The sequence below is a fragment of the Hylaeus anthracinus genome, unplaced genomic scaffold (assembly GCF_026225885.1).
Source record: "Hylaeus anthracinus isolate JK02 unplaced genomic scaffold, UHH_iyHylAnth1.0_haploid 5, whole genome shotgun sequence".
NCBI classification, from domain to species: Eukaryota; Metazoa; Arthropoda; class Insecta; order Hymenoptera; family Colletidae; genus Hylaeus; species Hylaeus anthracinus.
Window position 1 is genome coordinate 1,402,570 of NW_026535322.1, and position 22,400 is coordinate 1,424,969.

Consider the following 22,400-nt stretch of genomic DNA (forward strand, 5'->3'; position numbering starts at 1 on the left):
TCTCGAGGTGGGGCTCATCTCCACCTTCAACCGTGTGTTCTCTTTTTTTTTTCCTTCTCTTTCTTTCGTTCCGTCTCGCGCACAATCGGTGACACTTTGAACTTTGCTCGTCGTGTTTCTCCGCCGAGCGGCTTCGCACGAGTTACCACTTTACTACTCTTCGCTTTCCTCGAGAAGACTTTTCCGTTGTTAAGCAAACAAAGCGGGCAAACTGCGCCCAACTATATATTTTTTTTTTACGTTTTGCGCTACGATCCGCGGAAAGGAGTCACCGGCGTAGTTGGAGCAAAATTCATCCAACTGCACGAAGTTGCGTCGACTCGTCAGGATCTGCATTTAACCGAATCATAAGTTATACGGTCGTTTTCAACGAAATTGCAAATTATACGTACGCGTACAGAGCAGAAAAGTAATTTGAATGATTGAATTTTGTTTTCAAGAAATTGACCTCTGTTTGTTGGTCCAGGGACCGAGCGTGTTTCTTTTCGTTCCAATAAAATTCTGGCCAACTCTGAAACACGGCGAACGGTCGACGAGTGTAAACGCCGGAGGTTTACTTAGTTCGTCTCGCGTTTCCACGGAGGATGTACGAAATCACCGAGCATCGTGTTTCGTTAATCGGTTAGTCCTGTCTCGAGACGATGGACATCCAGCGAGGATTACGCGGCGGGAACGGAAGTTGAGAAGAGTTATCTTTCTCTCTTCCTCTCGCCGCGGTGAAAAAAAAATGGAGAGGCGGAGCGGAGCTGGCTCTGAATCGAAGGACGTTACCTGTTACTCGCTTCCTCGTCGTTATTAACGATACACCGGGGCCAGGAAACGGCAATTTATAGCCCAGATAATTTATAGCCGCAGACCGTGAATTATATCTAAAACGCGACTCCCGCGCTGCGAGTACAAGCTCTCTTAAAAATTCATATCGCGGTTTCTGACGCGTCTCCCGGTAACCTGTTTCGAGATTGTTCTCTGATGAAGTGTACTTATTAGAAGATTTTCGTGAAATTTTCACCATGGAGTTACCCTATCGTCGATAACTTTATTTATAATTATATTTCAGAAATCAGAGGTCGAAACGGTTATTAATTAATTATCGTCCGTCACGTCGAAGACCCGTTTCCGAGCACTTTCGTTCACCAAGAAAAATGGGTGGTATCATCGATACACGTCTTGGCGCGCGCATTCATCATCGGTCTCGTTCGCCTAAGTAGCCACGAAGCGGTGAAAGGTTGAGGCAGGTCCTGCTCCAGAGTGAAAACGAAGCCCTTCGCGTTCGATCCCGACTAAACCCTAGAACTGATGTACACTGGCGACGTTCCAGACGGGGTGCCTTTCTCCTTTATTCCCCTTTACGGCTACCCGTAGCCCATTAAGGATTAGGAATTTATAGGTTTCGCAGTGTACGGCACTCCGAGCAAATTGACGCGGGTTTGCGTCTTCTTTCTTAGCTGACAATGCCTGACAAAATTGGACGTCGTCCCCTGATCGAATTTCCTCCGAGTTAGTTTCCTTCGTAGGTGCAACGGTGCATTCGCGAAATGCACCGTCGAGACGTGAATCGTCTGGTTGTGTGATTTATTTTACAATGCATTTATCTCTGAACGCGGGACGGTATAAAAACATAACCACGATGCAACGTCGACGTTTCACCTCTTTTCCTCGGCAAATATCGAGCACTCTAGCCTTTTACGATAGAACGCGATTCGGATTCCCTTCCGAAAGTGTCGGACGATCGATCAGAGGCGCCGATACGAGTTAGCAACGCTCCCCTTTGAGACAAATTCTCGCACGATGCTTCTTCGTTGTCGATTACTTATTTAAGCGACGACCTTTTCCTTTAACGCCCCTCGTCGATTGACGCGAGATTGATCTACAGACTTCCTCTCGACTTGCAGGATACTTCCGTGACTCGCTCGTGAATTTTTCTGTCCTGCTTTTCCGGCGAACGATCAAATGTTTAGCCTGGAAATTAGACTGGACAATGCCTTTATCGTTTTTTAACGAACCGGGTCGTCGACTGGTGAATATTTGACGGAGAACTCATCCAGACAACGATTAACGCATCGTGATCGATGTTTAAATCACGTGAAATCCGTGTTCGTTTGCATTACGCAGAGCACTTGTCACAGTTCCAATATAACGTCCTCGGTAAATGCGATGCCGAGGATCCTATCGGAAAATGGAAACTCTCGCTACCGTCTCGAGTACACTTAATCGTAGACAACGGCGTTCCAATTAGGGTTTCCGTTGCGGTTACAGGGAAAAATATCCGTTGAAGTAGCGGGAGGAGCTGGGAGGTAGGGTCAGAGGACAATACAATTGGCGTCTCGAGATATCTAAGTAAAAATACGACGTTAGAGAGCTTCGAGAAGAGAGCATTGATCGCTAGGTAGCAGCAATTTTCTTCTGATCAGTGATCCATTTATCCCGCGGTGATTTATCGGATCCGTGTTCCACCATCGAGACGTACTCGACGTTGTTTGGCCTTTGCAGCCCATTTTTCATTCGTAAATCTACTGTGCCATCGATACGCTCTTCCAGACCGACGGGATATGCTTTTTTACTTCGGCACATATAAACAGTTATTTGCAAAAGTACCCGCCCACCCGGTGGACGTAACACGGTTTACGTATTCATTCGGCATTAAAATTGAAACAACCGACATAAATTTGTAAGACTTTATACGCGATAGTTTTGATCTGGAAATTATTTACACATGGAGTATATATCGATAACCGTGGGCGGATATTTTTCCGCGCAACTGTATGTTTTCAAGACCTACCGTGTCATTGAGACGTCTTTTTTCTCTGTATTTTTACGAGTGGTTTTTGCGCCCCAGTTTAGTACTCCGGAGAACCTCCATTACCCGAATTAATAAAGAGATATGGCTGCTCCGAACGAGAGAACTTTTGACAGATAACAATGACTCGTTCGTTTCACCGCGTGGATTTTTATGTTCTCACGAAAATTGCTCAGCCATAAGCTCGCGCATGTGCTTCTAAATCGAGACGTCGAAACGCTACATTTTGAACGTTCGCGTAGACCGTGGATATTTATTTTTTTTTTTTTTTTTTTTTTTATATATAATGTGGAAAAATGCAGAATCTATGACTCTCGGCTTTAAGTTTTTTCTATTTCAATGTTGAAAAAGTTTTATCGATTTTCCGATATACGGGTCGCGTAGTCATTGGCGCTTTTACAGTGGCGTTTGATTGTTTGTACCACAATTCGTCGAATTATCATTTCAATCGCGGTGAACCATGCGTCAGAATCAGGATGAATTGTGTGCGTACTCACTATACACGGAACCGCATAGAATATTCAATTTCGAGGACGGATAGAATACGGTGTCGTAGATAGAACAGCTTCCCGGATAATAGAATTTTCAAACAGCGAATGCGCCGCCGTGTCGGTTATAAGCTTTTCGATGGAACTTGATTTCCTTCGATCGTCGAACAAAGGGTGAAAAATTAGATGGAGGACAGTAGGGGGCGCTCGTTGACGTTTCAAAATTGCCATGATCGTAACACGCAGATGGGCGTCGATATACGACGCGCTGTAGCGACGATAACATGCCGATGAATATTCAAATTGGCCAGAATTTGCCTACACATTCTGTACGGAGCTTAACCTTTTCAGTGATGATGGCACGTGGTCCTGTACCGGAACAAGCCAGAGGCAGCAGGGGCACGTGACTTTATGCGTCTTAAAAGAAATTAAATTAACTGACCGCACTTGTTATTCGTGAAATTATTTTTCCCTGTAAAGAGTACTCTAAACAAACAAAAGAAATTGAATTTTTTGAAACGAACAAAGTGACGTAACCCTTTAAACTCGATCATACGTCGAGTTATTTAGACCGCGAGAGGCCTCTTAAACGAAAGATCAGAAGACGAACGTTGCGGTGAACTTAACGGAGCGTGATTGACTTCTATATGCTCGAGAAGAGGCAGCTGCTTCGCGAAAAGATCCAGTGTAAAACTAGTGCTCTCGAGTCTACTCTTGTGCTAAGATCAGAGTCGAATATTTTAGCCACTCAAAAGAAACGTCGCATACCACTGTAACGTTTTCGCTAAACGTACTCCCGCCGCTAATGCAAACTAATAACGTTTATATTGTTAACACCCACGATATCGATTATACGAGAATGCTTTTATTCTTGGTACGCCGAGAGCAGAAAAGCCTGGCAATCAGGCCGCGATTTTTCCCCTCGAGCCGTCGGGAATTAAATAATACAACCCCGTTTAGGGGAGCCGAGAGCGTCTATTTGTCTTGACACTCCTTGATTCGCTTACCGCGACCCTTTTTCGCGCGCTTTTCATGGAGTATTTTCTCTCTCTGCGCGTCAGAGATTTCCTAAACAAGAGCTGGAACTGTTCGAATAGTAGATTGGATAAAAAAATGGAGTCGAATATACGAGAGCGAACAGTTTCTTAAATCGTCTTGCTATCGTTCGCAACTGTTACGCTTGTACTTGAAAAGTACATTTAGCTCCACGAAACCTTCGTTCTACCGCATTTCGGCGTGACTCAGAAAATCTGGACCGCGGGGGCTTAATCGTTCTCGATACCCGTCGTTTCCGTTGTTTTCTATCGCACAGACGGTCGTGTACCTCCGCTGCACATTGCCTACCCCTCCACCTTCTATCGATTTCGGATACACTAGTTTAATAAACGACGGTTACGCGATGCTAAGTTTTCCTCTCCTGGAAATGGACTCCGCGCGTCGCTTTCCTTCCCCGTCTCATTTTAAAAGTCGACGATAGCGCACCAAGGGATGTTCGAGCGTCGGTGGTCGAGTGGTTGGAAAATATTAGGATTGATCGAGTGGGCCGGGATTTAATTAACGTTTCGTCGTCGCGGTCACCGGGTACGGGCACGGGCACGGAAAACGGAGAGCATACCTGGTGGTCCCTTCCGTTCCTTTTTTACACATCAGGAAATACGATAAAGTAACCGTTGTCTAACGGAAGAGTGTTTGCTTTGGTGACGCTTTTAATTTTCGTCACGAAAACGTCGCTCGCGTTAAACTCGATTGCGACGATGATCGTTGCTCGACCAACTTCGGATACGGTTGCAAGTCTCCGCGGTAGGTAACATTCAGAGACGAAACCGAAATTAAGGCGAAAACGCACGGGGCGAGAAGCGAAAGCGGCGACACTCGAGCACCGTTTGCCACAAATAAAAACCGAGGAACCAGCTTTCACGAATTTCTCTTTCTCTTCTTTCGTGCCCTGTTGGTTCTTAAACTTATTTCGCCGTGAATTTTCCATTTGGCGATCCTCGCATCCTACCTTCTCGCTCTTCCTCGCACTGCCCCATTCAACGCCGTTTGAAAAACCCACTCGAGGTCCACGCCGGTAATGATTCTGTTCGGGTCGTTGCGGAAATAAAAATTCTCTGCCTCTCGTACGTTCAAAACAAACGTCACACTAATGATTTGAACAGCTTCCCTCGAAAACGTTTTTCTCGGTGATACTCGGCCGTGTCGAATAATTACCGAAAACAGTATACACCGTTTCCACGATTCCTGCCGATCCTCCGTATTCAACCAAATTCTTTGGCAGACATATTTTTAAAGGTCAAGAGACACGATATTCTGAATCCGCTACAACAAAGTAAAAATCGGCAAAGTGACGCGATTCTTCAGTATTCCGTAGAAGAAGACCTCTTCAGCGTCTTTCAGCTCACGGTAGCGTGCTAAATCGCGCGACGCAATCGAAATTACAGAGTCGATGATGTCGGCTGTTAGCCTTTACGTAACGACCGAAACTCGCTGCGCAATGTCCCGCAGTCAGCTTGCAAACGCTTTCGGAATCAAAGGCGGAATACGTGAACGTTCGTGGAGGGTCCGCGAGCAGCAGACAATCGGCAAAGCTATGCGTCGAACGGATGCCCTTTTCCCTTTGGGTCCGCGAACGTGGCTACATGTAATTAACAAGAGTCGCATTACCGGCGATGATAGAAGCTCCTACGAAGCTTCGAGCATCCTTTGCTCTCGAAATTGGATTTACGTCCTCGTTCCATGCGTCACGGACTCCTCGAGCCTGTTGTTACCGGGATTCCGGTCATCGTCGTCCGAATGCGAATCGTTCCAGATCTATGCAGTTTTAGGCTACCTTGCACGCCATGGAAATAAAAACAAATGGAACGATTCGATTTTTTTATCGAGAAACTTTTCCAAGTCGAAGGCATTTTGATTATTTTTCGGTCCCCCTAATAAATTCTTATTAGAAAGTCAAGGGAACATACCCCTTCGGAGCTCGGATTTTTGTGTAGAGAGTTGTAAGCAAAAAGAGTACATGTTGGATTATTTTACTATTATTTAGTAAACACTTCGAGAGTAGTTTCCTCCCTTGAAGGAATACGTATGCATTACTTTAACCTCTTGTACAGCTCCCCAAGGTTTCATTTCAACCCAGCCTCGAGTGACAGGAAAACAGACATCCCGTTCTATCTGTCACCCTCGTATGAAACCTTTCGACGTGGGTGGCAGGATACGTACAGGGATATTTTCTATCGAGCTTGCATTATTTTCACGTGGTATCGGGGCACGGTGTAACGGGAGGGGGGTTACAATACGAAGCAACGATGATAAAGAACCGGACGAGTTCGCTCGCGTTTTAATTGGCAGGCGTAATGGAATATAACGCGCGATGCGGATTTCTCCGTTGCAACTCTGACTGCATTCACCGCGCGGACCGTCACTCGGGCTCGCATTATTGCACGCGCGACTCGAATCGTTAATTATCGCCGCTCGGCTCGGCTCGGCTCGGCTCGATTCGATTCGATTGGCCATGCTCCCGTCCTCCGGTTTCCCAGACCCAGGGTGTCGTCGTCGAACCATTCGTCGTCGCGCTTTAACGCAAGCTTGTCTCTGTGATATTTCAGAAAACCGAGGCGTATCGGTCCCCCAGCGATAGACTCGACACCGAGAAACAGTGAATCGAGAGGATCGACCGAACCGTCGTTATAAGGAGAAGAAAACACGAGGAAACTCAGTCGAGAGACGCGAAAACGTCGCTGATATTATTTCAACTTTGACCACTCGAATATTTACACAGTCTCTTATATACATTTGCATATGGTTTCTTTGTCGTTTCACGACCAAGTGAGTTGCACCGTCGAACCTGATCGGGATCCAAAAATCGGAGAGAAGTGCCAATACTGACCAATACTGCCAATTATTTGCGGCTAGTATTTCGTCGCTTCTTTGTTGAACTTTGAGACGTCCTGAGTGTACGTCTTGTTCGCGTTGCTCGAAGGGTTAATTGATCCCTGGGATTAACGAGTGCCGCGGGTCAATGGAACCGCGAGGCGCGACTGGACGACAGAAAAGCGCAGAGCATTGTTTCGCGCTCAAGGTCTGCTAGCCGAGGAATCGCGCGCGTGACTTTCAGGCCCAGACTCGAGGACAAATCGAACGAAAATAATCGCGAAACCGTCGACGAGCACGATGCTGGCGTGCGTTTATCCGGCGGAGAGCTTCAGCAAGTCGAAAACCGTGACGGTGAAGCTACGTCACGGACGATCGAGACGCAAGCCGAAAAAACTTCTATCGGTAAAGGAAAGACCTGTGGACGCCAAGGAGCAGGAATGCAACGAGAACGCTAAGCACGAAAACGAGGTAAGATTTTACTTTTCAACGATGGACGCGTAGCAAGTGTTCTTCGACCATGTTCGATAAGTGTCACGGGTCCCCAATGGCCGCCAACTTTTTTCCAACGCCCTGTTGAACTTCCACGGTGTGCCACGAGTTGGTTAGTTACTTATTCTAGATAAAACTGACGGGACAACTGCACGGCGAGGGAGACGCATTCATAGTTCAACGAAACTACGTCGGATAGAGTTCGCGGAGTAAATAATAGTTACGGGCGCCTTAAACTGTCGCGAGATAACTTTGTAAGGAGCTCGCAGGAACCAGGATTGCCCCACAGGGATTATTTCGATGAAATATCCAGGGTATTTATGCGTTTCCCTCGGAAACTGTCCCTTTTCGTATCTCCGACGAATTTCCTTAATTACCACCGCTTGGAATTACCGTGTCTGGCTGTCTTCCAGAACTATGCAGCGTCTACTACCGATAAGAGCGACCGTACTTTACCATGCGACGTAAAACGTTCCTTTTGAGGGATCGAGTGGGTCGATAGAATTTGACGCTTGGATTCTGACGAGACGACGAGAACCAGACATCGCGGTTGGGGTCAATTAGTTCGTTCCAGGAAGCTCTGGGCGAGATTTGCAACGGGCTTTCGTTATATTTGATTGCAGGATTCGCGTTTAACCCGCTCTGGTACGAGGAAGCTCGGTATACTCGTTCCGGGGGACTTGGCGTCTTGATCGCTAGTTTGTTCGTGACGTACATTTCGCGCGACAGAACTTTACGTAACGGGGAAGTAAAAGAATCTTCCGAAATTCAGCCGTACAATTTTTCACCCTTCCGAAGGAACCCGGCCAGAAGGATCCCATAATCCTCCAAACCCTCTCGTGAATTTCTTGTCGTTCCTTGCGACATTCGATATTGCATTCCTCGCGGCTACCACATTCCTAGCAGTCGCGTGAATCGCTCTTCTCCCGCTGTAATTGTTTATTCATTATCTCGCGTGCATGCGCCCGCGAAACGGCCGGATATAAAGAGAATAACATTCGGAGTTAACTAGAATCGCCTCTGTACAGTCCGATGCACGCGTGAAAGATTCGAATCGAACGCCAGAACTAATTAACATCGGGAATGTTGATGCACCGTTAGTAAAAACCACTAATAAACGATTGATAATAAAATCGAGGTTGATCGAGAGGAGGAGATTCGACGGTTACCGACGCTTAGGACCCGAGATAGACGTTGAATATGTAGCAGGCTCAAAGCAAGATACTCGACGAGCATGTGTTAAGGCGATTTAGAACGAGATTATAGTCACCAGTTTTCTATTCACTCGGCGTTCAAATAGGATTACGGTTCCATTCATTCGGTAATCCATATTGTATGAGTTAGAACACGCGTTCGAGCGTCCTCGTGCGCTGAGAAAAAAAAATGGCAACGGTAATTTCGCGTATAAAAATATGAAACGTAACGATCTTGGAGAGATTTGAAACGTAAATCCTCGGGTTAAGAAACTCTTCGAAGAAGATGGAACTCGATTGAATAAAATGGCGTGCGTTGTAAAATCGTTGGCGTGGTAGATGACATAGGGAAATTCTCGGAGGAGTAGAATTTTTTTAACGAGAACGCTCTGGAAAGAGAAATCATTGGATGAGAGGTGCAAGCAGCTCGAAGGGATTTAATCTGAATCCTAATTTTCAGGAACGAGATATAAAGTAGGGTATAAGGGTTTTAAGTCTCGGGGAGGTCTGATCCAAACATGACTCGCTGGGAAAAATTCTTCCTTGCGTAAAAGCGCGATTTCAATCGGCAGAATCGCCCATTTTCCTCGAAGAAGAAACGAAATTATTCAGAGCGAAGCGTAAAGACCGCGACGGATTTAAATCGTCGGGTTAAGAGACGGAGAATAGAATAGAAGTTTCCAGTTCCTTTTGAAGACGTATCCCCCTTGGTCCCAAGTTGGAAAGGTTACATTAATAAAGATAACAAACGTCGAGTAAGAACGCGAGGTCTGTCGTTTTGGATCGTCGCTGATTCGTCTTCTTTCTTTGTCGATGAATTCCGAGTGCCTTCGAATTTTCGTGTATCGTTAGCAATGCTGAACTCTTGATTAATTGATCGATGAAGGTTCCACGGACCTCTATGAGCAAAGAGTAGCAATAAAACCTCCCGTTGCGTATTATAAATTCTGGTGGCGACTCTGGGGGTTGCATGGCGCGACATTCGAAACAGGTCCCCATGGAGGAAGCCCCTAAATTAATTTCCATGCCGGACGAAACGATAAGCACACCCGCGTGTATACGAGAGTTTCGACTAGGAACGATTTAGAACGACCAGCGCACCCTCTATCCGAAAGCGTTGTTATCTGGGTTATCACGACGAGGCAGATATTCTATTTCGTGGCGAAAAACGATATATTGATTGCTGTTGTAGCTGCATCGACCATATTCTTGTTATTACTATTTCCAAAAACAAATACCCAAGTATTTTGTAGCTCGCGACTGACTTTCAATTTATGGCAAGCCATCGCTTTTCCGCGCTTCATTTTCGACTCGATTTCCCCGATTCGAGATGTCGTTCACCGCCGAACCATTGTCATCGTTCGCTAGAGAGAGCCTTCGGTTAAGGAGGACGCGTAGAAGAGAGATTGAAATTTTAATAGAGTCCGGCGCGCGTTCAATCCAATTTCTTCAATTCGTGAAACGGGGGACGTTTAATTACGAAATCGTAGCAATGCGACCAGGGAAACGGTCGAACGAGCACGGTCGCAATAAAACCTTAATAGATGACAATGAAAGTTGGATAGATCGTGATCCTCCGCCAGAAGACCACCAACTGTTTCCATTCTAAACAAACAACGCGTTTAAATCGAGCGTTTCCATGGCGTGCGTTTAAAATTTTTGCGCGCGTATCCTGGCCAAGACCTGCTTGCTCGACCAGCCAAGTATGCTGCTGCAGAGTCGGTACCAGAAGGTCCTAATTACAGGAAAACCAGCTGGCTAATCCTAGCACCGTTAGGGTAATTCTTGCACGTTCTCGTGCCAATCTCGAGGATGGAATTACGAAATGCCGATTGCCATCGAACGCAAGCAGGAAGGTCTTGAAAACGCAATAAATAGCACACTCTGCAAAATGGACTATTTACAAAAGAAAAAGTTAAACGATTAACGGATGTAACTGGGGTATACCCACCTCCGAAGCGGCAACGCGTAGACTCTCTATTTCATCCCACGGTGTAGCAGCGAGTATCCGTCGTTCGACGAGTTTTCGTTGATGTGCGAAGGTTGCCCAGGAGTCCTTGTCGCTGTGGAATTCGAAGGGCCAGGTTGGCCTTGGGATTCTACTTGGTATCGGCGGCAGGTCCTCTCCAGATGGTGCACGAGGTCAAACAAAAAGAACTGCGAACGCTCGCGATACGTCCGTCCGCTGACTCCAGACCTACCACTGTGCGTCTCGCTTTTTCTTTTTCGCCACTGTTACACCTATCCCTAGCGTGGCGGTTGGTTGCCTTCCGTTTTTCCATTTACTTCTGTCGGCCGGTCGCGAAATCGCTTCTTCAATTCCTTCTAGGCCCCCCTTCTCCCGCGAGTCGATGTTACGAAATGGCAGGCTGACATTTAAAACGCTAGGCATCCCGCGACATCGACCACGGAACGATTTTATTGTGTAGACCCGATTATCTGTAGGATAGGATCTGAGGAATCTGCGTGGGAGGTTTGATCCTCCACTTTGTTTGGATAGCGTAGATTGGGGGAAAGATCGATGAGCTCTGGGAGCGATTGCACCGCACAGGAGGACTGAGGGCAAACATTGCAGTCAATCTTCGCGGTGGTTTATCGAGAGCCCGGTGAGAGAAAGCCATTTTTCGGGATTTGGTAGTTCGCGGGTTCTTTCGGAACCCTAGGACTCTGGAGCGATCGAGGGATCGCGAATCGTGGGCCCCCAACGGAGGATTTCCGTGTTCTCTGAACTGAAATTAAAGAATGCAAACGGCTCGTCAATGAGATCGCGGTCGAGTCGCTAAATCAAAGCTCTTTTTCTACAGTTCGAAGAAGCTAAGCTGCTCTACCAACGGTGGCCACGGATATAGCGTCTCGCAGTAAACGTTTGCGAATCCTTTTCCTGACGTACTCTTCGTTTTGTTTCAGTTACCAGTGGGCGGGGGTGGTGCTGTGCTGGTGCTCAGCGAGCTTGAAAGCATGGCGGCCAGGCAACAGCGGGAAATCGCCCAGCAGAGGCGCCTCCTGGAGCAGAGAGAGGCCCGTCTAGCCGTGCTTCGAGGCGCACAGGTGAGAACTGTCGTAATTTCTGTCAGATCTATTTTTGGTTACGTGCTATTGGGTGTGCCTCACCCCAGAAGGCTCTCAGGCTCTCCCTATTTCTGCCTCTAATTCATTCCTTTCGCTCGAATTCGATGATCGCACGATGGCCCTCGATGAGAGCGGGTCGAGAACGTCTGGAGGCGTTCGAATCAGCGATTAAACGCAATTTTAATCGAGCCACTCGATTCGCTCTACCTGCATCCTTTAACGAGCTAGTTGAGCGCGTAACGCCCCCTGGCCTGGAGAATTCTTCTTGAAGAAGACGGGTGTGATGTGTGTCAGGCTTCTTGTCTCGCGTACTTACTCCTTGACGAGCGTGTCGAGGAGCCTCGGGTAACGAGCCAAGTGTCTCTTCTTCTACGATATTAACGAGATTAAACGAGACGGCGATATTTTACTACAGGGTGGTCCATGAAATTGGCACCAGTCGCATTTAGTTTTCTGTTGCGGTTGAGAAAGAATGTTGGAGGAAGATAAAAACGCACAGATCTGAAATTTTGTATTAATAACTGCAGTTGGAAAGGGGACACGATCCGATGAGATGAAGAGATATGTCTCGTTCCACGTCCGCGGACCTCCCTATACACCGACTGGCTCGAAACTCCTTAATCTCTCGGCAGCTGATACGACGCGTTGATCGCGTTAGTAGCGAGTGCGAAGTCGAGTTTAACGCGTCATTGAGTCGCCAGGGAAAAGCCAGTAATGCGATTTGAATTAAGTCCCGACGGAACTGGTTATAGCTTATCCCATATGTACGCTGGATCCAAACGATCTTTAATTAATCGATCGTTCTTTTAAACGACACAGGACGAACAATTTGTACGATTCGTACTCGCGTGTATCCGCGATAGATAATCAGAGAATCGCAATTGCACCTTGGAATCGTTCGAGTTCTTTTTGCGCGGCTGTCCAGCAGCTTCCTGTATATGAACACCTAAGCGCGGTCGTTATCGTTGATAACGCTCGCAAGTTCTCAAATTATTCGCTGGCTCACGATTGGAGCATTTATACTTGCTGGCCGTGTTCGAAGTAATAGCATGTTATGGTGAAAGTAATAGAGCAATGAATCTTAAACACTGTTCTCCATGTACTGGATAAGGTAGGAGCTTGTAAACGTGCTTAGGCCTTGTCCACACGAAGCGACTTACGCGCGACTCGAGACAGGTAGCATCCAGTCAGTATTCAGAATGGAGTCGAACGAAGTTGTCACCAACCGCACTACATACACAAACCGCAGCCCGTATCGATTCCGCATCGATGATTTTGCCGTAGTAAAGACCACCGGAACTCATCAGTTGGCTAGAGATGAGGTGGTCCGTTTCAGCGAGACCAGAAACCGCCGATGTGTGTGCTCAGACACGTATCACGCGAGGAGAATCATCAGGCTCCAACGTCTTCATTCCTCGCTCGCGAACGACTCCAAGTAATAGGCGGATCCCGCGACAGGACTCAGGCGGGATTTCCGAGGACTTGAATGCCCTAATCCTCGCAGGCTCTATCCTCGAGGACGAGCACGAACCCGATACCACCGAAGATGGAACCTTTTATTCGGCTCCTGGCTGATCTTCCATCCGATCCGCTTCGTCCTCGACTAGGACAGCTTTCGTTCTAAGCTGAAAACGGGGAGGGATAGAGTAGAGGGACTTTTTAACGGTCTACGAGGTACATCGTGGAAGCCAAGAGCAATCTTATTTTCCGCGGTGAAAGGCTGCTGGTAATTTCAGTGGCTATGCCCGTGGATTACCAGACGCTAGCTTCGATAACGACGAAATTCCCAGCGCGTACGCCGTAATTCACCTAGCGTTGTTCACTGTTTCAGGAGCCAGCACAGCAGGACAAACTCGCCAGATTAAGGCACAGGCTAGACCAACAACAGAGCAAGCTGAATCGGCTGCGATTGCTTCGATCGCAGACCGACCAGTCACGCGCCAACAACGCCACGCTGAGTAAGTCGATTAATATAAGTTCGTTGATTCCATCGAACCTAACCGCGCCAGCCGTTTTTCTCCGTCACCGCGCCGTTCGCGTTACTCACGGTCGACGTTTAACCCTCCATCGAAAGGGCGAGACGGTTGGAGCCTTTGATCGGCGAAGCAAGGGCGATTGAACTCTGACCGTAAGACGGATGGCGAATCGATTCGCTTGTCTCGCATCAGTAATAGATCGACTCGTCACGAAGCCATGAAACTAGCGAAATCGTAGGCGGTAACCTTGGCCTAGTTTAGACCTAGCTCGATCTAGTGCAGTGCGAGGATTTGACAAATGAGCTCCTTCACGCTTCATAGAAGGTTCAATTAGAGTTTAGAGATGAGAGTCAAAGTTCCTTGAGAGAATATTGGGACGTTACAACTGTCTGGCTTGGTTGTGTCTGGTAGCGTTTAGATTCCAGATTCTGTACTTTTCTCGCAAAAAAATTGTCAAACTTCTTTTCGGTCTCTCTCTCTCTCTCTTTGCTTCAATCGCTTAAACCAACGAACGGAAACTCGTGCTTTCGGATTCTGTTCGATCCCTTTGTCAGATCCCTTATAATACCGTTCCGGTAGCTCGCCTATAAAACGGACGATGATAAAGTTCGTTAATCCAATTCGTCGGAGTCCAGGCGCCCTGGCATATTGCGTTCGAAAGTGAAAGTTCGATCCCCGTTTGCGGCTAGAACGAACACGAAGCCAAGAAAATAGCGGACAGGGACCGACTAGAAGCGGAATCAAGAGGAATTCTCGGTCCGGGGAACCCTTTTGGTATGGGTACGGCGATCGTGAATATATCAATATGGCTCACGTTGGTCGGAGAAAGAGGGAAAACGAAAGGCTTGGTATCTATGCGTCGACGAATATCGCGTTTGCCGAATTCCACTTTTACCAGAGAGACACAGAATAGTCCAGTCATTCTAGATATAGTTATGAAAGTAATTTATCATTTAATTTCACCGAACATGCGAACGTTAACAAACAATCGACACGATAAAAATATTTTCACAGCTTCTCGCGCATTTTCGTCTCGAGCGAATGGACCAGGTCTCGTAATTTCTACAAGGATTGAACGTAATAGAATATCGAAGGACCTCGAGTCATGAGCGCATGAAATATGGAATTCAATAAAGATTTCGCGGATAGAATGAGTCCCGTCGAAGTCGATGGTCCTCTCGGGACTCGACTGCTTTCGGATTCAGATGATACATGGGCCTATCTTCGCCGATAATCCGCCGCTCCTTTTGGTTCGATCTTGGAAGGTAATACTCGTTGATTTTCTTGGACATACCTTCGCCCAAGATGGCGTCTGGTTTTATGCGTTATCGTAGATGTTGGATCGTCGAGACTTTCGCGGGATAGACCAAAGCGATACCATTGTGCGGCTCTAGCGCCTGAATGGCCATTTTCCGAGAACGGTACGTTATCCACGCTAACTCCGTTCTAGTATAATTTTCTTCGACCTCGCGCATTTCCGTATGAACGCAGAGTCTGCCAATTTAAACATTGCAACCGCTGATATCTCTCTTGTTCGGAGCATCATCTAACTTGGTTCGAGCGAAGTTGGAATTGCCAGTGGAGCATAAACGCGATCGCATCTGCAGAAACCGTCGCTCGTTACGGAACCAATGTTCCTTCCACCCTGCGTGAAAAGGGTTCCAGGGGTTGCGGAGGCGGGGGGGGGGGGGGGGGGAGGTACGCGCGTGATTCGAGTGTCCGTCGATTCTACTCACGGTTCGGCTCCTCCGCCGGTTCTCGCTTCACTCTTACCCGTTGTCACGGCAAGTTTTCCTATTCCACGGCCGAGGATACATCGGTTCCTACAACCGAGTTCCGGGGAGTCCCGTACAGTCGCGTGTGAGAGATCGTCGAAATGGCGCAATCGAGCGAGGCACGGGGCGGTCTGAAACGAGAACCGAGGCTGAACGGAGGACTTCTCTGATCGCGTTACGGCCAGAAATTCGCGTAATCTATTTCCTATAGAGTCGGTGGAAGTTGCCTTCTGCTCGTCAATAGGGATTCGTTCCAGTTCGAGGAACAAACTTTTACTCGGGGTTTGTCGGAGTTTCCGCTTTCTTCTCGGCGTCCCTGGCCTCCTCCTGGTGTTTCCTTTTATTTCTCCCGTCGTCCGACTTTCATATCGCAGGGTAGACTCGTCTTCGAAAAAGGTGTTCGCCTCGTCTCTTTTCAGGGAATACATTTTCACGGTTTGATGTCGCGTGGTGTCACTCTGTACAAGGAGCCGAATATCCCTGACTGGTCAGCGTCGATTTGGTTTACGGGAGATCGAGGACTTCTGGAAAATAAATCGAAGGGATCAATCCGTCTCAGCGTACGTGTCGCGTTGACCTCTTACCACCAGACACGGTAATCGAGTTCCGGTCTGTCTGCGAATCATAGTAGTTATAGCTTGATTACGAGATTGCTCGACAAACGTTTCCATCGAAGCCCCAGAACAACCTCGGATTGATCGTCGATCACGAGATAGGGGTGTGGTCCGTTCGACGCGTAAATAATCCTCGGATAATCTTCGAATCCACCCCTTTCTCTACTTAATTTTATTCGCGGAATATAACGACAGAAATAATTTAATTCGTCGATTCTCGAACATATTTAACAAATAAAACAAAGAGTTTTTAATTATGGAAGTGTGGTAATACCGGAATAATTGTTGAAACGACTTCAATTAAGTTTCTCCGATAGACGTCCATTATTAAATGTACGTATTGAAATTCCAAACATAACTAAAAGCGTTAATGGAACAATTATTGCAATCAGCTCGTTATCACTTGGAGAAGGCTCGAACCGTGTCACCCACGTGGACCAATAATGGAAATAACAAGGACGGCGGCAAGTTACGCGAATTCATACTTTATGTTACATTTAAATTGCTGTAACGTTCAAAATTAACGCACGAACACCTAACTTTAGTGTTAATAGCGGCAAAATTATGAGAAAATACATGTCTGAAACTTCTCGGGAACTGGTTAAAACGTAAATTGTATTTGTTACGTGAGCGGGGAGTTCCAACGTCTCCGACTGCAGAGCGAATCCCAAACTTTATATTACCCAATATAGCCGAGAACAGTTGACGTTTATACGCGTAGAAGTACGTTCTCGTACTGGCAATCGTCATACCTGAGAGAATTTGCAGGTCGCTGCGTTGGGACCTTGAGTACTTTTGCTTTTGTATTATTGCTCTTGAATGGTAATCCGTAAAGTCCTCGTTCTAGTTTGTGGAATTCAAATTATTTTTCAAGTCTTTGTAGAGCAATGCTCGGTATTAAGAACTCTCGATCGTGTGCAAGCTTCTTCGCGGGGAGTCACGAGGGCCATCGGACCCCGCAGGTTACCGACCGTATGCATTAGATCCATGCCGTTCATGGAACAATTTTTGCTCGTTAATTTCCGCCAGAACTGATCTTTTGTTACGTGGCAAAAGTTAATTAAAGTTGAAAAAATTCATGCAAGCTTTTTTTGTGAAAAGAAAAAACGAGGAAAAGAATACGCACACGGGTAGAAAATATGTACGGTAGTACCTCGATACAACGACGGATTTCTCACCACTGTTTGTCTTTAATTATCGCGACCCGCCGGTCGACTGGCTTGACTAACGAATATTTAAACAAAAGTCGGTCAGCTGCCATATACCCGGTAGCGACAATTTTTATACGTCTCGGTGTATGTCCGCGGTAGTATCTCTAATGGATCGGTGAAGTTTTCTCACTGAAAACGAATCCAAACATGACCGCGTTCCGACTATTTTTAATTATATGTTAACAAATGTAAACATTTCCAGTTATGTGTAATTAAAAATAGTACGAACGGGGTCGAATTCGAGTTCATTTTTACCAGAAAAACACTACGAACTCGTTCTAATTATAAAATTCAGTTCCATTTACCGAGCCCTAAATAACTCGAGGCGAAGAATACCTCTCTTCGATCAAAGGGAAAAAATTCCAGCACCGACGAGGTCGAGTTACGTCCCTCGAAAAAGTCAGGATATTTCACTAAACGATTCGATTCCAAGGTACATCGATATTACGACCAGGGGCATCTGTCTCGAGTTTACTCCACGATATTTACACCAAAATATATTTCTTGTCGTCGATCGCTTCGCCTTGGGGCTACTCTTTTCTCGACCCCGGACACTGCAGGATTTCATTTCCTGGCTATCGCTCCGGTGATGCCGCGCGAGGGGCGGTTCACAAGACCTCGGGATTTTTTTTCAACGGAGTAAATCGAACAAGAAGCTGCCGCAAAAAACCAGCAGACGCTACCCGTTATCGGACGAGTTCGTTTTCCCTCGAATAGTTTCCACTTTGGCGCTTAATGGTCCAACTTTTCGCCAGGGAAGGGGACAGACCGGTCAATCCTAATTATCGACGTTCTAAACGCCGCTAACTGGCGAACACCGCGTTATAGTTGGCCATTCGACCCATTCACTGTCAGGCAAATTTAAAGCGTTTTGCCTTGAGCGGCAAGATTTAATACGGATGATATTTAACAGTTGCTCGTAATGGCGCAAACTGTGAAATAACATCGCGTATAATGTGGTTTCTTCCCGATTCACCAGATATTAAAGTCTTCTTAATTTTGCTTTAAATACCAGTGGTCCAATTTGGAAGCAACGTAGCTAACCCAACCCCTATAGGTTAACGGTTCCCCTTAATTGCATCGTGCGCCATATGGTGTGAATCTAAAATCACAAGTGTAAGATATGTAGTAAGTAATGTAGAATGACCCAGTGTAATGGGAACGCTACAGTTAAATTAATTACGTTGCATAAACGTCGCATCCGTGGATGACAAATGAGTTAGCGGAAAAATTTCTCGGCAGATATTTTTCCGGAATAAAAGACGTCGCTCGTCATTAATTATTTGCGAGTTGCTCCGAATGAAAACAATTCCATGCTTTAATTATTTTTATAATTACGTGCCGCGCAATAATAGATATTATTATTACTGACTTCGTTTAAAATTCGAATAAAATTTTGCTGAGCTCTAGGATTGAACGTGTCTACCCAAATGATCTCAGCGAATACTGAGAGCTATTTGCTATCTGGGATTTACGTGAGCTGTTGATCTCGATAGTTGAATGTTTACCTACAATTGTACGGTCAGTCCAAGTGACCACGGTCGAAAAGTAGCAAATTCGATGCTATGATGTAACCAGTACGTTGTTATTATTCTTGCTATTAATGCTGATTTAGCGTACCGAAACGAAATACAAAAATTAGCGAAAACGACGGAAAAGCAGGTGGAGGAAGTTGCGGAGATTACCGAACGTAGCCATTAAAATACGATTCAGCCAGGTCCTTTGAAAGCAGAGAATGGGGTTCAGATATTAAATCTGACATTTAACGTTCCGGCGAGGCGTATCGTTCTTCCCATTGCCACTGGCAGAAGTTTCCCCAACCCCCGCGTTCTCGCAAAGAAGCGATCCAGCTCTCTGGTACGCTTGAAATGTAAATCGGTATATAACCGTCGAAATGGAGAACGATTACGTTTTAAAGACCGCCCGTTGTAGATTTTGAACGAAAATCACCTCGTTCCAGAGACTCTCTGGAGGTTTCTCCTCGCTCCATACGCGCAATATGCTACTCCGCGATTGATTCACTCGCGGCAGACTCGTTCCTAGATTCGGAATCACCTAGCAAAGCTGAGTAAAGTTGCGAGAAAACGTATTTCGAATATTCTTTTAAATAGTGAATAGCATACACCCAGTTCGAATACAGTATTCTAAGAAACTTTTACAAAAGGAACAAAAATTACATGCTCTTTAAGAGGGATATTTTAAAATTGTAAAGGTGGGATTCCCCTGTGTAACGGAGGTCGGAAACGCGTGCAAAAATTACGATGAAAATCGAATCGGTTCGTAATTTACATTCACGCCGGTCAAAGGAAGAGGACGAGAGCAAACAGCAAGGATTGAAAAAAGGGAGCGAAGAGTAGTGTAATTGACCGTTTGCGCTACGATGTAACGAGCGATAATTTCGTACGCCTTTTGCAAGCTAATTTTCCGTTCTCTACTGCCTTGCAAGGAAAGCTAAACCTAATCCTTTTCAGTTTTGATAATATTTTGCGCAAATGTTAAGTGGCCCAACTTAAGGAACGGAGAAACTATTACGAGAAATAACGTTCTAAGTCGGAGCATTGAACATTTGTGTTTGGAGACAGGTATGGTACATCCCCTGCGAGAGTCGAGCAACCTTTTCCGCTGACACTTTTAGAAGATTAGTCGCAGACACGTTGAAACGCCCGGAGAAATAATTACGGCGATTTAGGATTCCAGACTGCTAAGAGTCCGCGATAAATCTTCCTCCCAGTTTGCTTTTATCATTAGGTAGCCTGCATCAATTCGGAAGATAATAAAAGGCTTCGAACCAAAACTACCCTTAAGTGCGTTCAGTCCCTCCATCTATATGATGCAACGTACGACAGAGAAATTGTAATAAACCCGAAATATACGCGTGAAAACGGGATCAGATATTCAACGCGGACACGGGTCTTAATTAATTTTTCCTCGAGCTTAAACTAAGTCTCCATAGACTCTTCCAGGTACGCTGAACTTTCGAACCGTCTCGAAGTTTCAAGAATGGCGACGCCCCCTCGAACTGCAAAAGGAGTGTATTTTCGTTCCGTGCCACATAAATCGAGCGTCTCTAATCGAGTCTTCTTAGGTAATCCTTTGGGACGCTTCGCAGAAGGAAAAAAAAAACTTTTGTAATTTTCTTGAATATTATAAGTTCCGATCAGGATTTTCCCCTTCCCTCGGGCCAAGCAAATCACAGCATCCTAGATTCGAAATTGCAAGCGACGCGAAGTATATATCGTAAAAGGTATACGCGCTAAAATTGGAAAGTGCAACCGGTTTCGAAAATATGCCGTGCGAGGGATACGCGGGGGAATTGGAAATGTAAAATTGCAAACGGTGTTTAGAAGCTGCGACGGAAACGGAGCAGACGAAGCAAAAGCGTGTGCGGCCACTCAGCTTTACGAGGCATCGTAAAACAGGACTACTTTAACATTCGGCGACCGCCTCGAGGACCGATAAACCGCTTCTACCCTGCTGTAAAATGCGTGTCGTGTCGAGATTCGTGCAACTCGTGGGTGGAGAGCACCGACGCTTCCAAAAACAAACCTGAATGTAGGTTCGCCGCGATTGCTACGGTTTTCAAAATTGAATCCTTCGCTCTTTCGGGGCAAACTTTATGCGAACACTTTATTCGAATTAAAGACAAAGAAACAAGAAGTTGAAATAACGAGTCGACCGACTATAATTCTCAACTTTCCGCGCTGTTGAATCTCCTCCCGATCGAAATTTTAATGTAATCGTTTCGAGTCGCGGAGTTTCAAATCTGGAAAGTTGCCACGATCGCGCGTACCTCGGCTTTATCTCGCTTGGGACACAGTTCAAAAGCCGAGGGCGACCCTTTCACGGGATTAAACATTTTTTTTTCCTCGAGTTTCGCCATTATCTCACGAACGCCAACCGGAGAAAGTCCGATCGAAAAACTTGGACCGGATAGTCGACTCGATTTTCCCTGCGATTCGAAAGCAGTGCTTATCTGGAAAGGAGGGAACCCGGTAGTGGTCCCGAGGGGAGCGATGCTTCTACTGGAGGCTGAGGGGTTCAGAATAATTATTCATTGAACACAGTAATCGTGAGAAATTCTTTAATTTTCGGAACGTGGTACTTTAGAGAGCACTAAAGAAGCTCGAACGGCCAAGAAAATGGAAAAAAACGAAACAACAAGACCTTTTTGAGAAAGTACAAAATCCCCCTTGATCAGCTATCTTAATGGACTCGTTATCGTTGATTCCATTTGTCCGGACACACCAGGTGGAGGGCAATAAAAATAAGGAATTCTCGTTGACACTTGAAAGGAATAATTCTCCGGAGCGCCACTAATGGCTTCTTTAGATTATTAAACAAGGGATGAACGCGGAAAGGAGGCTATCGAGGCCTTGATCCAGTTCGGATGCAACGCGGATATAAATTGATGAGCGAATGCCAAGAATATCGCGTTTCTTTAGTTCGGTAGGGGAACTCCGGACAAGACGGGGTGATGAGCCTATGTTCCTCCATCTCGCGAAATGTACAGGGTGAGTAGAAAATCGCGAAGATAGGCGCACAAAAATGAGCACGAAATTAATCCCAAAAATGAAGATAAAATTGCGAGAAAAATCTGTGATACGGTAAATGCGATTCCAGAAGTTAACCGACTCGCTGGAACGCGGCAAGAAAAGGCAATACACGTTTAAACGTTCGCAGCATTAACAACGGCCAGCCGCTTTTCTTATTTAATTACGCTTCTAACGAGCGAATTCTGTATTTTTAATTTTACTTGGTGGAAAAGCAGGAACGAAAATATCTCGATTCCTCGCAGTTGCGAGTTTTTCTGCAATTAGCGATTACGCGCCGCGAGCCTGGCAATTACCGAGCACCGGATCCGCGTTGCTCTTGAACGCAGAACGCAGTTGGCTGCTCGCCTGGCATGTTTGTACTGGCC

The 22,400-nt window shown here is 46.2% G+C and overlaps 1 protein-coding gene across 7 annotated transcripts in view; it reads left to right on the forward strand.

Annotated features, from left to right (window-relative positions):
- The window catches only part of LOC128895339 (myb-like protein P), a 91,918-nt gene that overhangs the window by 55,352 nt on the left and 14,166 nt on the right, over window positions 1-22,400 (forward strand). For 5 of the 7 annotated variants that reach the window (XM_054157856.1, XM_054157857.1, XM_054157852.1 and 2 more), the window contains 2 exons: window positions 11,745-11,885; window positions 13,738-13,864. In XM_054157856.1, coding sequence (XP_054013831.1) covers window positions 11,745-11,885; window positions 13,738-13,864 — 268 coding nt within the window. Of the gene's footprint in view, window positions 1-6,887; window positions 7,624-11,744; window positions 11,886-13,737; window positions 13,865-22,400 lie in introns of all 7 variants that reach the window. The other 2 variants (XM_054157854.1, XM_054157853.1) reach the window with 1 other exon arrangement.